This window comes from Lampetra fluviatilis, chromosome 19 (assembly GCF_964198595.1).
Source record: "Lampetra fluviatilis chromosome 19, kcLamFluv1.1, whole genome shotgun sequence".
Lineage (NCBI taxonomy): Eukaryota > Metazoa > Chordata > Hyperoartia > Petromyzontiformes > Petromyzontidae > Lampetra > Lampetra fluviatilis.
Genome location: NC_136293.1, coordinates 7,333,277 through 7,347,190, shown reverse-complemented (window position 1 = coordinate 7,347,190; position 13,914 = coordinate 7,333,277). Strand labels below are relative to the sequence as shown.

The window sequence follows — 13,914 nt, the reverse complement described above, 5'->3', positions numbered from 1 at the left end:
TATCTCTCTGTGTCTGTGTTGTGTGTCTCTCTGTGTGTGTCTTTGTGTGTCTCTCTGTGTGTCTGTGTTGTGTGTCTCTGTCTGTATGTCTCTGTCTGTGTGTTTGTGTTGTGTGTCTCTCTGTGTTGTGTGTCTCTCTGTGTTGTGTGTCTCTGTGTGTGTCTACATTGTGTCTCTCCCTGTGTGTCTATGTTGTGTGTCTCTTTGTGTCTATGTTGTGTCTCTCTGTGTCTGTGTTGTGTGTCTGTGTTGTGTCTCTCTGTGTGTGTCTGTTGTGTGTCTCTCTCTGTGTGTCTATGTTGTGTGTCTGTCTGTGTGTCTGTGTTGTGTGTCTCTCTGTGTGTCTATGTTGTGTCTCTCTGTGTGTGTCTATGGTGTGTCTCTCTCTGCTTGTGTATGTGTCTCCGTGTGTCTCCGTGTCTGTGTTTTGTCTCTCTCTCAAATTTAGTTCTACCTGACGACGGTTGCTTGTATTGCAATCGAAACGTCGTACTCTTATTATTTAATTTATTTTCTTTCTACGTTACTTTACCGAAAGAACCAAATAGTATTATTGGATCTTTCGGTAAAGTCACGTATAAGGGAAGTAATAAAATTAAAATAATAAAGCATATTAGGTTTTCTATTTTATTAATATTTTATTATTTCCCTTCTGCGTGACTTTACCGGAAGATCCAAGAATATGAATCCCTACAGTCACGAAAGCTTCAAATCAAGTTTAAATGCAAAAGAGTTTAAACACGCAACAGTGGGGCTTTAGCGGCCAAATGTTCTCTTTAATAGGGGTGGGTTTTTGTTCTTTGGTGGGGTATTAGATCGCGTAAATATAAATGTGTGGTGTTAAGCTCACCACCACGTTTACGTGACATCTTCTTACCGATTGGCCCGTGACGGGTTTAGCGACACGTTTATCACGATCTAACATCCGCCCCCCTGCCCCCCTCAAAAAAAGAAACTTCTCTATTATTGCAAATACAAAACATCCCCAAACCCTTATAATCAGTTTGCCTGTAGAGGCTGACTCCTTTGCCTGATGACGACCGCGCCTGTGTTGCGATCGAAACGTCGTGATTTGTTTGATTTCATTTTTCTACCTACGTGACTTTACCGAAAGAACCAAAGAGTATGGATTCCTGCAGTCACGAAAGCTTCAAATCAAGATAATACCAAGACAATTAACACATTCCTGCGGAGGGAGCTGGTAGGAACGTTGGGTTGCTCGGTCAATGGCCAGGGTCAACGGCGGCGTGGTGTATTCCGCAAGTATGCCCGACTGTGAGGGCGGGCACAAGCCGGCGTGAGTAGGTTAAACGTTGAGTTTTATAAGGGCACCACGGGGTGACCAGCCCCTCCCCACCCAGCCCCACCCCTCCCACCCCCACCCAGCCCCTCCCCACCCTCCCCACCCGGCCCAGCCCCACCCCTCCCACCCCCCACCCAGCCCCACCCGCCTCACCCAGCCTCTCCTCACCTTTCCCTCCCCACCCAGCCCCACCCTCCCCACCCAGCACCACCCCTCCCACCCCCACCCAGCCCCACCCTCCCCACCCTCCCCTCTCCACCCCTCTCATTTTTGGATGCGCCATGGACGGACGGACACAATAATCCCCTGTGGGCTGGTGTAACCAGGTGGTTCCTACCAGTATTAAACTTGATGGATGCGATGCTGAACTTTTTTCTAACGGTTCGTAGCCAACCGTGCCAATCGGAGTTTCCAGGGAAGGACAACAAACTCAACACAAAAAGCAGTCCTAAACAAATTCGTTTTCAGTCTAGATGCTTTAAAATGGTAAAGGTCGCGGTGGCAACCTAATATCGGAAGGAAGAACGTTCCAGACGGCCGCAGATGCGCATCTATACCAATTGAGCGTTGTCAAACTCGCGTTCTGAAAACTAAACACAATTCACCGGCAAAACCGGTAACACCGATCATAAACATGTAATCATGCAATTTACCCGCAGGATCGTTCATTTTAAGAGATAAGTACTACTCTAAGTGGCCGATAACGGGGAGTTTTCACTGCATTAGGCAGAGTTGTAACTCTTCGCCAACGTTATAATTCACCTTCATCCAGCAGTGGACCGATCATGGCTGATGGACATAATTGGGCTATATTGTTGCAATACGGGCTTTGGTCGAACTTCGGATTCGAGGAGAATCAATGTTTATTTGTTTTTCCTATTTGGTGAATGTAGCATCCTCTAGTGGCAGCACGTGGTAATGGAAACCGTGAGTTCATGCACAATGGATGTAAGTGTACGTATTCTATATCAAAATACAATACTGTAGAGTAATCAATTCCTGTCCTCATTATTCGATAAATTACCGTGTATACGAACATTTTAAACGAGTATTAGTGAATATGAGACCCAAACTACTAATGTACTCGCACCCACAATAAAACTGGATTTGATATTTTAAAGAAAGTATATTCCACATTAGTATAATAGCTTCGTTCAAAGCGAAACTTGAATTTAAACAATACACACGCAGCCATTGTCAGGACTTACACAAGAACACACGAAAACTGTGCACGCACATTTTTTGTGTTAAACAGGCTCCCGTGACTTTACCGAAAGAACCAAAGAGTATGGATTCCTGTAGTCACGAAGGCTTCAAATCAGGATTAGGCTCCCGTTATTTAGATGGAGTGCTCTTGCCAATAGCATCTGGTAACCCAAGCAGTAATTATTTAACAAGCCTGACCCTGTCGATGACACGCAGAATGTTGATACCGTTGCAGGGTTTACTAACTTCAACACACCTGCTGAACAATATTGCTATGGAAAGCCAGTGCAATATTCAGTTGACGCAATGGTAACACTCGTGCGGACCTCACACCAATAAGTACCTGGGTTAGACTCCCGATTTGGACACCTATTTTTGTAGTTTGCACGTTTTGACCCTGTTCTTCACCGGTTTCCTTAGCGTTCTCTGGTGTCCGATCATATGTAAACAAAACAGAATGTCATTGGTGTGGTCCAAATAACTGAATGTAGCAGGACCCTCATGAAAATGAGTCTTCGGACTCAGTTTAGCTTGGCTGGGTAAATCTGGAATTGTATGTTGAGATAGAACGTAGTTATGTTCATATACTGGAGCGGCTTTGTTTTACAATTTCTAGAAATGTGCGTGTCGCCACCTGCTGATTAGTCTAGAGCATTTCAAGAGTTCAACAAATCCTCTCGGCGATTAGATGAACTATTGGCATCTTCCATAATTTTCCTTTTAACAAAGAAAATGTGTGGACGTAATTGAACCCATTAAATGTTTTTTTCATAACTGCACACTGGTCAATTTGTTTTAAAATGGTTCTGACAAGCATTGTCTCGTTTTTAAGCAGTTGAACGAAAATGGACAGATAACCTTATGACATTGGTGTATGTAAATGTATTCAAAAATAACAAAAATACCCCCATTCTTCAATAACACTGTGGCCTTCAATGAAAAGATTAGGCAACGGTGTTCGGCAATTGCCAAAATTGGCCCAACGGTTCTAACCACATGCCACGCAAGGGAGACAACATAATTTTGTTGTCCAATTTCACAACAGTCGCCACTCGCCACGAAGTGGTGGCGATGTGCACTTTACACACACTCTTTAAGTGAAACATCAACCCTGAAATGACACTCAGGGTTAGCTAACTACTTGAACTTGCTTGAGTTAAGTGTGGGATTAAATTGTGGAAAAACATACACTCTAGATTTGAAGCTTTCGTGACTGCAAGGATTCATACTCTTAGGTTTTTTTGTCGGTAAAGTCACGTAGGTTAAAATAAAAAAATACAAATACAAATAAAATAATAATAAATGAAAATAAATCAATTAGATCACGTCGTGAAAATACATCAATTAAATCACGTCGTGATTTAATTGATGTATTTTCATTTATTATTCTTTTTTACCTACGTGACTTTACCGAAAAAACCTAAGAGTATGAAAAACATACACTTCACGTACAATTATCGTCAATCATTATCTATCAGAGGTGGGACAAAGTCATTGTTATGCAAGTCCAAGTCGAGTCGCAAGTCATCAAATTCATGACTCGAGTCTGACTCGAGTCCAAGTCACATGACTCGAGTCCACATCTCATAGGTGGGACAAAGTCATTGTTATGCAAGTCCAAGTCGAGTCGCAAGTCATCAAATTCATGACTCGAGTCTGACTCGAGTCCAAGTCACATGACTCGAGTCCACACCTCTGTTATCTATCCACTGCTGGATGAAAGCCTGTCCATGCCGTGGCCATCTCTCACCGTCTTGTAATCCATATATGTCACACAACCAACAATCTCTGCCACAGCTACTATGAATGCCATAACGAAGCTCCGTTATTTCTGAGGTTGTGTATATGGGCTAGGTACACGCGTCAGTGACTGGATTTGTTGACACTATTTGTTTATTTGTATGTAGGCATTATCTTTCGTGTAAATAATTCGTTGTTTTTGCTCAATGTCCAGTAAATTGCTGCCACTGTCGAGATAATCTTGGGTTGTGGTCGTCCACGTAAACGGAGCTGCTTAGCTCAGTGGAGCCCTTACCAGCTGCAATACAATCTTGAGTAAAATTCCATTGCTCCGTCTCCACAATGGAGGTGTTTTTGCGTGTGTTTATTCCTCTTTTGACTTTCACCCCATCCTTCGTCTCGACCACCGTCCATCATCCACCCATGCGTTCTCGCCATGACGTAACTTCTCAAATTCGTGGTTTTCATTTTGCTTTCTCTCGTAATTTCAAGCATCCACCTCCTCTTCACGTTCTAAAAACGACAAAAAGTTTTTTTTCCCAGGTAAGGCCAACCGAGCTATGTAGCTCATTTTCAGAAGCTCAATGAAATGGCTTATCACGTGGAAATCTATAACAGCAGCCAAATGCTCCAAATGCAAGTTTGATTCATTCAACTTTCCACTTTTCAAAATGGGACCTTTTTGCCAGTATCAAAGTATGAAAATAATAATTGCTATTTACCCTTTCTGGCAATAAAACAGGTGTTAAGATGTTCAGATACCAAAAAAAGTTTTCTATCTGGCGTTTGAACATATTAACACCTATTTCATTGCCAGAAAGGGTAAAAACTATTCAATTTTTTTTTCATATTTCCACTTTTCGTTTCACCTCCGTTCCTGTCGAGATTACTGTGCCATGTCACAGCAGGTAACCCAGCAAACAGGCGCCGTTGGTACTCTCCTCTAACCGATCTATTTGATGCAATTAATCGATGCAGCCGATTATTTCATCGATTTAATCGATTAATCGATTAACGCTGACACCCCCCACCTCCCAACCCTCCAACGTTGCAGGCAGGAGCCATCGATCGTCGATTCCGCGTCACCCCCCTTCCCCCTCTCCCCCCTCCCCTTGACCACCGGAGGAGGCAATGGCGGAGCAGACAGCCGAGCGCATCAACTCGGCACGGGAGACGCTGGACAGTAGGGGTCCCACGCACCCCCCTCCTCGGGCATCTTCCTTCCTCGTATCCCCTCGTCACCCGGGACCCCTAAAGAACCCCCTTTGCCCCCTACCCCCCTTCTCATCCCGCTGAGACCACCACCCCCGTGATCTCTCGTTGTAGGCCTCAGACCATGGGCTCGCCTAACGCGCGGCCGGGTTGCGAGGCGCCTAGGGCGGCCTGGGGCTGGAAGCACGCGAGGCCGAGGCTTCGCGGCTCCACGACTCGCTTGCGGATGTTGTAATAATTGTACAAGTACAATCTAGATTTGAAGCTTTCGTGACTGCAATAAGCCATACTCTTTGGTTCTTTCGGTAAAGTCACGTTAGGTATACAATAAAATCAATCACGACGTTTCGAAAGCAAACAAGCGGTCGTCCTCGGGCTTAAAAAAATATAATCCAGCAGTGAAACTGCTGAATTTTATACCTACGTGACTTTACCGAAATAACCAAAGAGTAATTGTACAAGTACATTGTGCAATTTGTATAGCGGTTTTGATCGTAGGTCAGAACGCTGCGTGGAAGTAATGGATGTGTTTATTTTAGAGACCACCGTTCTCTCCATGTGGAAGGCTGTATCATGAGTCTCTGTGTACCGTCGCTATGCTGAGAAACGGTGGGGGATGTTTGTTTTGTGGCGAGGCAGTCGTAGGCAGAGTGAAATAAAATAAGTTATTGAGTCTGGACTTAAACAGGGACCAGGGAGTTCATATCTGTCAGCCTCTTAGCAGTGCCCTAGCTTATTACAGCCCAATTCAGACCTTATTGGGTCACCCCGTGTCCTTATAAATCTCCAACGTTCCTCCTACAAAGTCCCGTCACAAAGGAGAAACACAAACAGATATTCATAATAAAGGCTTTTGGGTTAGATCGCGTAAGTATAAATGTGTCGTAACCCTCCACCACTCGACACAGCCAGGAATGTTTGTCACGCAAACAACGCCCCAATAAGTTACTGCTTCAGCCCACGGGTGTGTTGGAGAGTAAACGCACAACATCTATATTTATCCTTAAGCGACAACATCTACATTTATCCTTAAGCGATGTAACCCAAAAAACTATTAATATTGTTTCGCGAAAGCCTATGTGTTAAACTGACAAATAATATATTTTTGCCCGCATTGGCCTGACAACTCAATTTCCCTGTTCAAGAATACGGGTAAAGCGTATGGCTTGACACGGTCTGGGGAGTTGACAGCACTGAGTGCAGGGAGGGGTCCAATGGAGTTCCACCAAAGCATGAGGCCAGCAGAGGAGAATGAGCGACCTCGCACTGAGCGACGGTGGACTGGTTCGACGGAAAGCCTCGGTTGCCGAAGCAAAGGCGGTGCGGAGTGAGAGGACAGGGGGGAGAGGTGGGACAGTGGGTGGTGAAGAGTAGAGTGTGATGGGAGAGGAGAGTGCGTTGAGGGGAGTGGAGTGAGATGAGAGGAGAGAGGTAGGGTAGTGTGGAGGAGTGAGAGGGGAGAGGTAGGATAGTGTGTGGAGGAGAGTGGGATGAGAGGGGAGAGGTAGGATAGTGTGTGGAGGAGAGTGAGATGAGAGGTAGGAGCGAGTGTGTTGAGAGTGGAATGAGAGGGGAGAGGTAGGATAGTGTGTGGAGGAGAGTGAGATGAGAGGTAGGAGCGAGTGTGTTGAGAGTGGAATGAGAGGGGAGAGGTAGGATAGTGCGTTGGAAGCGAGTAGAGTGAAATGAGAGAAGTAGGAGAGTGCGTGGAGGAGAGTGGGTTACGATGGGAGAGCTATCTGCTGTGGCAGAATAAAAAGTATCGCGAATGGGCACTTCTGTTTCTGCTGAGGATTTGCTGTAACTGTTGCTCATGTTTCTGAAGCGGACGGACGTTACTCTCTGTAGTCGGCTAGGTGGGAAAGTGCTCCTCCCATACTGTGGAATAGAGAGGTCACTTGAATGGGACTTCAGAAGTAATCCTACAATCTCTGCTTCTGTGGGTCGTCCTTTGACACTAAGAGTCACAGTGACCTGTGAGAGATGCAACTGCATACTTGGTGTCGTGGCATGATACCGATGGCAAAATCAGAAGAACGTTTTTGAAAATACAGTAATACTTTTTTTTTATGAAGCCATTGGCATAACTCTTGTAAGGTCTTCGTGAAATGCATACGATGACATCTGCAGGCATAGACTCGTCACCGCTATAAAAACGTGGAATTTCAACCAGTGGCTCATGACCTCAAACCAGGGCGAGTCTATTCCCTTGGCAACCACGCTCGACTTAATATAAAGTGGTACAAATTTGATCAACCGTGAAAAGGCTTTTATGCAGGTTGACCTTCGAACGTGTGATTGAAATGCTCTCGCCACAGCTTCGCCTATAGATAGGCTTGTAACGATGCATTGATTTGTCAACTAAAGTCGATGCTTGCGTTCATGATCCAGCATTTGAGTCGTGCGTGTCAATCATTTGCGAGAAGGGGGGCACGAGAACACAGCGCAGATCATGACACATCCCCGGGTCTTTCTGAACAGGAGAGCTGTTGTATACCAGCACCGACAAGTGTAGGATTAGATTTGTTATATACCAGGCTAATGGTACAAACGTAACTGTTTAAATGAGACGGTAAAAGCGTGACAAACAAGTCAATATTTGAATCGAGTCACCATGCCAAATCGTGGCAATTTGCGGAATCACTGCAAGTGGGAGGAGGAAGGTAGGGGTGGGGTGTGAATCGATATGCGCTTAATGATCGATGTGGTCAGTGTACGGTTGATCGATTTGAGGTCAGCGTGTAGTTGACGTTTGGTCGGCTGTTTATAGGGCATGCAGCTGTTGTCCCTGCGTGCATTGTCTGCGTGCGTGTCTCTTGTGTGTACGTGCATGTCTGCGTATTTATTCGTGTCTGCGTGTGTCTAAACGTATGTGTGCGCATGGCTGTGCATATCTGAATCTGTGTATTCATGTCTCCCATGTGTGCATGTGTCCTGCATGTGTGCATGCATGCCTATGTGCATGCGTAATGTCTGCGTCTGCATATGTCCATTCATGTCTATGGGTATGCGTGTATCTGTGTGTGTACAAGTCTACATGTAAGCGTGTGTGTGCGTGCACGTCTGTGTGTATCTGCATGTGGGGAGCGGTGGTGTAGCGGTTAGCACGCTGCGCTACGAACCTGGGGACCCGTGTTAGATTCCCACTCACGACCAACATCATAGGCTTGCTAACAGTACTTATCCCAACAATCTGTTAATGCTATACAGGAGATCTTTGTCTTTTTTTTGTGCATCTTTGTGTTTCCCACACCTCCAATTAGCACGGTTGTCTACTTACGGTGCGAAAGAAGTTCAACATACATACATCTGCCTATGCGTGCGTGTGTGTACGTGCGTGCGTGTAAGTGCGTGCGTGTACGCACATGCGTCAATGTTCTCTCGCCCCCCTGCAGCGCTCATGGAGATGTCGCGGCTGCTCAACACGGGGCTGGACGCGGAGAGCCTGGCGGTGTGCGTGAGGCTGTGCGAGCAGGGAGTGAACCCCGAGGCGCTCGCCAGCGTCATCCGGGAATTGCGGCGCGAAGCTGAGGCACTGCGGGTCCGTGAGCAGCTCCACCGCATGGGGATGGTGGGGGGGGCGATGGTGTAGAGCAGTGGTTCTCAATCGGGGGTACGAGGAGTCCCTGGGGGTTACGTGGCAATGTCCCAGAGGGGGTACGTGAGGTGATTTATAAATGTGTGAAAGGATATCATACGAGTCATTGGTAAATAATCACGTATGAATCTGCCAATTTCAAATAACTACGGTAACATTAAAATCCATATTGTAACCGAGAACGCAATAAAGACCTTTCTAAACTCATCGATCGTAAAGAATGTGGTTTCCAGGAGTAACCAGCGAGCGCGAACAAATTACGTCGCGCATGCAGAGCATCCGTTGATTTAAAAAAAAAAAAATTATTCGCTTGCAGTTACGAGCTAGTTAGGATACCTCACAAAATGGACAATTTGTTAAAATATTGACGATCATTATTCATACATTTATTTATCAGAACCATGTTGGGTCATGCAAAGGGGGTATTCGGTTAAAACTAAATTCATCAAGGGGTACGGGAGCCAAAAAAAAGTTGAGCCGCTGGTGTAGATGCAACGGGGCAGGGCATGTGAACTGAACTTTTCACCTTAAAGCGGATGCTTAGGGGGGGGGCAGTAGGGTGGTGCAGAGGTAACACTGGTGACTCCAAAGCAATTAGGGCCTGTGTTTGATTCCGACTCAGGTGCCTTTCTGCGTTGAGTTTGTATGTTCCTCCAGTGGTCTGCATTGAGTTTCCTCCGGGTTTTCCGGTTTCCTCCCGTAGCTAAAAAAAGACATACAATGTAACGAGTACATATATAGATTTCAGGTTTCCGCAGCCTTGCTTAAAATAAAATGTTCAACTTGATTCATATCCGAATAAAGTAAAAAAAAATGTTATTGCAACTGATGTTGGACAAACATCCTAACTCAATTGGGATTACACAAAGCAACATCATCCCCGACTACACAAAAACTTTGCAGGATCCTCCTGAAAAATAGTCTTGAAACTCTGACTAGGCTGTGAATATTTGATTATTGCCTTCGACCACATCATCCGGAATGGACACCCAACAAAGAACATTTAAAAGCTGAAAAGTGTGAAAATAGAGTATGGAGGGGGTGCACATTTGGAATCACATTGAGAGATGGAGGAACTCGCGCATTAGGAGGCACACGTAAGTTTGGATCATTGTATTGACCATTGTGGAGATGCAGCTATGAAATACACTGTTATGCAAGTGGTAGACGACTGATTGTTACTTTGCAAGAAATGGTGACGGATTGGGGAGGCCGTCGTCCAAATGTTGTTCCATTTTTCCCCCGCTTATTCTGTCAATGTATGTATTTCCAATCTCATTTCACTCCTAAGGGCCACTTATATTGATCATTGCAGACACCATCTGCCAATGTGCCTGTCCTGGAATCGAACTGGGTTTTCCTGAATTGTTAGGCAGCACATGGATAACTACAACACCCACCACTCCGCTTTACTATACGCTCTGCCGCCCTCACTCCATATGCCACCTCACCACAGTAAATGAACGATAAATCATTCTTGTAATCATCGGCCGTGGTCAATCCACTGCTGGACTAAGGTATTCCCAAGTTGTCGCCACCTCCCGTGATCTTTTGATGTACCAATCCAGCTTGCTCTGGCACACAGCCGTCTTGATTTCATCGCTCTATCTCCTCGGCGTCTTCTCAGATCAACGCTGCCCGATAATCCTCGGTGTGCGAACATGCATCAATTTAGATTGGAGCCCACTCCACCGCTTCTACGAATAATAACGATAAAAATAAAATAACCCCCACTCACCCTCTGTCTGCGTTAACCTCCAGGGGTCGCTTCCACTACAGCGAGAATGACCACTTCATTATAAATTATGACGCTTGTAATTGGTTTATCCGCGCATTGATTTCTACTGTACATGCAGTCCACGCAGCACTAAATTGCATCAATTGCTGATTACGGGGAAAAAATAAAAACTGCGGGGAGAGGGGAAAAAAAACAAGGACATTAGCATTCACTTGGTGCAGCTTGGCATTGGCCATTGCCCCTGGGGATGTCGGGTGGAGCTTTAGGCTTTGAGTAGCCTTCCTTCCCTTCATTTTATAAATTCTGTGTCCCCCCCCGATGTAATCCAGATTGTGCTATCACCTCGCCGTTGTCATGAGACGCAGAATTCATTGGGTTCTCTCGCAAAGCAGTGTGACCCTTCGTATTAGAGAATGGCCCACGCAAGTGGATATTGAAGAGCTCCCTCCGAGATTACTTCACGTGACCTCTGGGGCTCGCAGTAGAGGGCAACACTTTCTCACCCCCCCCCCAGCTACCGATGTTTTTCACATGACAGTCAAACCTAGACTTTAAATTCTCGGAGCTAATGTAGTCATTGGTGAAACAGCTGATTCCATCAACTCACCACACTTCAGAATCCAGTTTAATCGGAAGCGGCCGAAACCCACATTCCAACGCAGGATCTCCTCGTTGCTGGCTCAGCACCCTACCTATGAACCCACTGGGCCACCTCATTTTCTTTACCTTCCTACGGGATTGTTCATCTTCTGTCTTCTGCTTGTCGCACGACTACCGCTTGTAATTGTATCACGTGCACGTTTGGTATTCGCGTAATTTCGCTTTAGCGCAAGGAAGGTGCTAATGTTTCACAGACGAGTATAGTTTCACTCGAGGGGGAGATGTTGCCACGTGGCAATTAGACAATTTGTGAGTACATCTTTCAAATTCGGACACCTGCTCACGTTACCTGCTCCTTGTAAAATAACGCCGCCGGATGTTTTAACGTCCACTGCGAGTCGTGTATTTTCCGGTTAACGCCCACCGCAGTATTAATCGGGGCAGCCGCCGGGCTCTTGGGCCCTATCGCCGCTTTGGTTTTTAAAGCCCCTTTGGTGCGGGTGTGACGTGACCCACAGGCCGCGGAGAACGCCGTGGGCGGGAGGCCCGGGTGAAAATCACCGCAGCGAGAAAACCCCAGGGGGAACTTGACGGTGCCTGCTCCATTTCACCCCCACCCGTCGATCGCGATGAATCCATGACCTCTACACACAAGACGCTGCGTGCACGTTGTGTTGCGGGTTGCTTCAAACTCCAGTCCCCTCGTGACCCACCATAGTTCCTTGTTCAGCGGTCTTCGCTGTTCAAACGCAACCCTAGGCCCTTACATGCTGCACGAGCCCGATAATTGCTAAACGGTAGTCACCACGTAACGTAGAGAGCGCTTCTTAATCGGCATGCCTCATTTTGATAGGCACGACCAAATATCTTCTACATAGCCTGTAACAAACTGCTATTCGTGAGCACTTGTGAAGACTGGCACGGCACGCGAGGAGATGGGTGGCCAGTACCAAGCCCGACCACTTTTGCCTCCCCTGGGCTGATATCATACTGCACTAGGTACTAATTTAAGGCTGAGTCAAACTAAAGGAGGCCCAGGATCTTTTGAGATATAATGTGGAACACATGTATACACACACACTTGAGATCTCACTCTTATTTTCAATAAGTTCTAAACAGAATGTGACGGACACGTACACACCTCTGATTTTGGATTGTCAGTCTCTACGTGACGTGTGACAACAAGAACGACAACAGTCGTCACTTGCCACGAAGCGACGGCTCGCTGGCAGGAAGTAACACGGGACAGACCCAGGTGTTATGGGTTATCCGACTGAGATGCCTAGCACCTCAGCTCCCCACGCCGTTCCCGACTTGTCGTGTGACGCACAGATCTTAATTTGAACGGGCTCTCTTGCGCGTCACACAATGCATTTTCTCAGTCATCGGGCTCCTTTGTGCAGCTCTTAACCGCTCGGAATTTTGTTGCAACGGTGCGACACCGGTACACTTGCAAAGAAGTGCCGTGGTGGGTCGCGGGAACTGGTAGTTTCGGGGGTGTGAGGGGGGGGGGGGGGACGCTGGACTCTGTGATTTCCATAGTACACTTTGAGCACAGCTTGCATAAATCCTGCACGTTCACTCCCTTGCACACACGGCGGCGGCATCAGCAGCAGCAGCAGCAGCTGTTCCATGCCCGTGACAGCCTGGGAGGGAGTCGCCCACCTTTTGTCGTGCTGCTCTCGCTGGCAATTTACTCCCTAACAATGTCACCCGCGAGTACGTTCCGCGATGGGTTTTGATGTCGCGTGTTTGTAAATAAAAGCCCGTTTCTACTTACGCGGTCATTTGCAAATGTTTTTTATGTATAATTTTTCGCCGCAATTATATTTTAATTGCACCGCCGTGGTCACGTGCCTAGGTGACAATCTTCGTTCGGAACTCTTCCCAGCGAGCAATGCACCCCCCCTCCCCTCCCCCCGGTGTGCACAGCCTTGGAAGATGGATGCCTCAGAGCGAACTGTCTCTGACTTCACTGAAATTGTCCTCTCGGTCCGCACCAGGAATCGTCATCAGCCATGATCACTCCACTGCTGCATGATGGCCTCACCCCCATGCCGTCCGCCGTCTCTGGCAGTTCTTGCGACGTAACAGTCCATCGAGCATCGGCACCACGAGCAGATCTGACCGAGAGATGGTGATGGGTTGGGGGACACCATGCAGCAGTGGATCGATCATGGCTGATGATGAGTGGAGGTGTAACGGCACGTCGATTCAACGGGTAATCGATGTTTTTACTCACGATGATTGTGGGCAACAATTGATTTTTTTATTTGGATGTTAGATATGGTTTCAGATGACCCCACCCACCCAGCTGCTCGCGACCGCTATATTCATGTATTTTTTTTACATCGCTTATTTAATCGACCCTGAATCACAACAATGAATTGAATCCTCGCAGGAGTTTGTAATAAGTGTCTGTTGTTGAAACATTTGGATTTACCCTTATAGTCATATTGTAAAGGTACCCAATGGTCATCAGATTTCACAAGCTAAGCATGGCCGGGCCTACATAGT

General features: G+C 46.6%; 1 protein-coding gene across 1 annotated transcript; it reads left to right on the top strand.

Annotated features, from left to right (window-relative positions):
- The first annotated feature begins 5,331 nt into the window (after positions 1-5,331).
- On the top strand, positions 5,332-13,192 carry MZT1 (mitotic spindle organizing protein 1). The gene is made up of 3 exons (XM_078864910.1): positions 5,332-5,432; positions 8,857-9,002; positions 11,916-13,192. The coding sequence occupies exons 1-3, from the start codon at positions 5,381-5,383 to the stop codon at positions 11,949-11,951; spliced, it is 234 nt and encodes a 77-aa protein (XP_078721036.1). The 5' UTR covers positions 5,332-5,380; the 3' UTR covers positions 11,952-13,192.
- Positions 13,193-13,914: the final 722 nt, after the last annotated feature.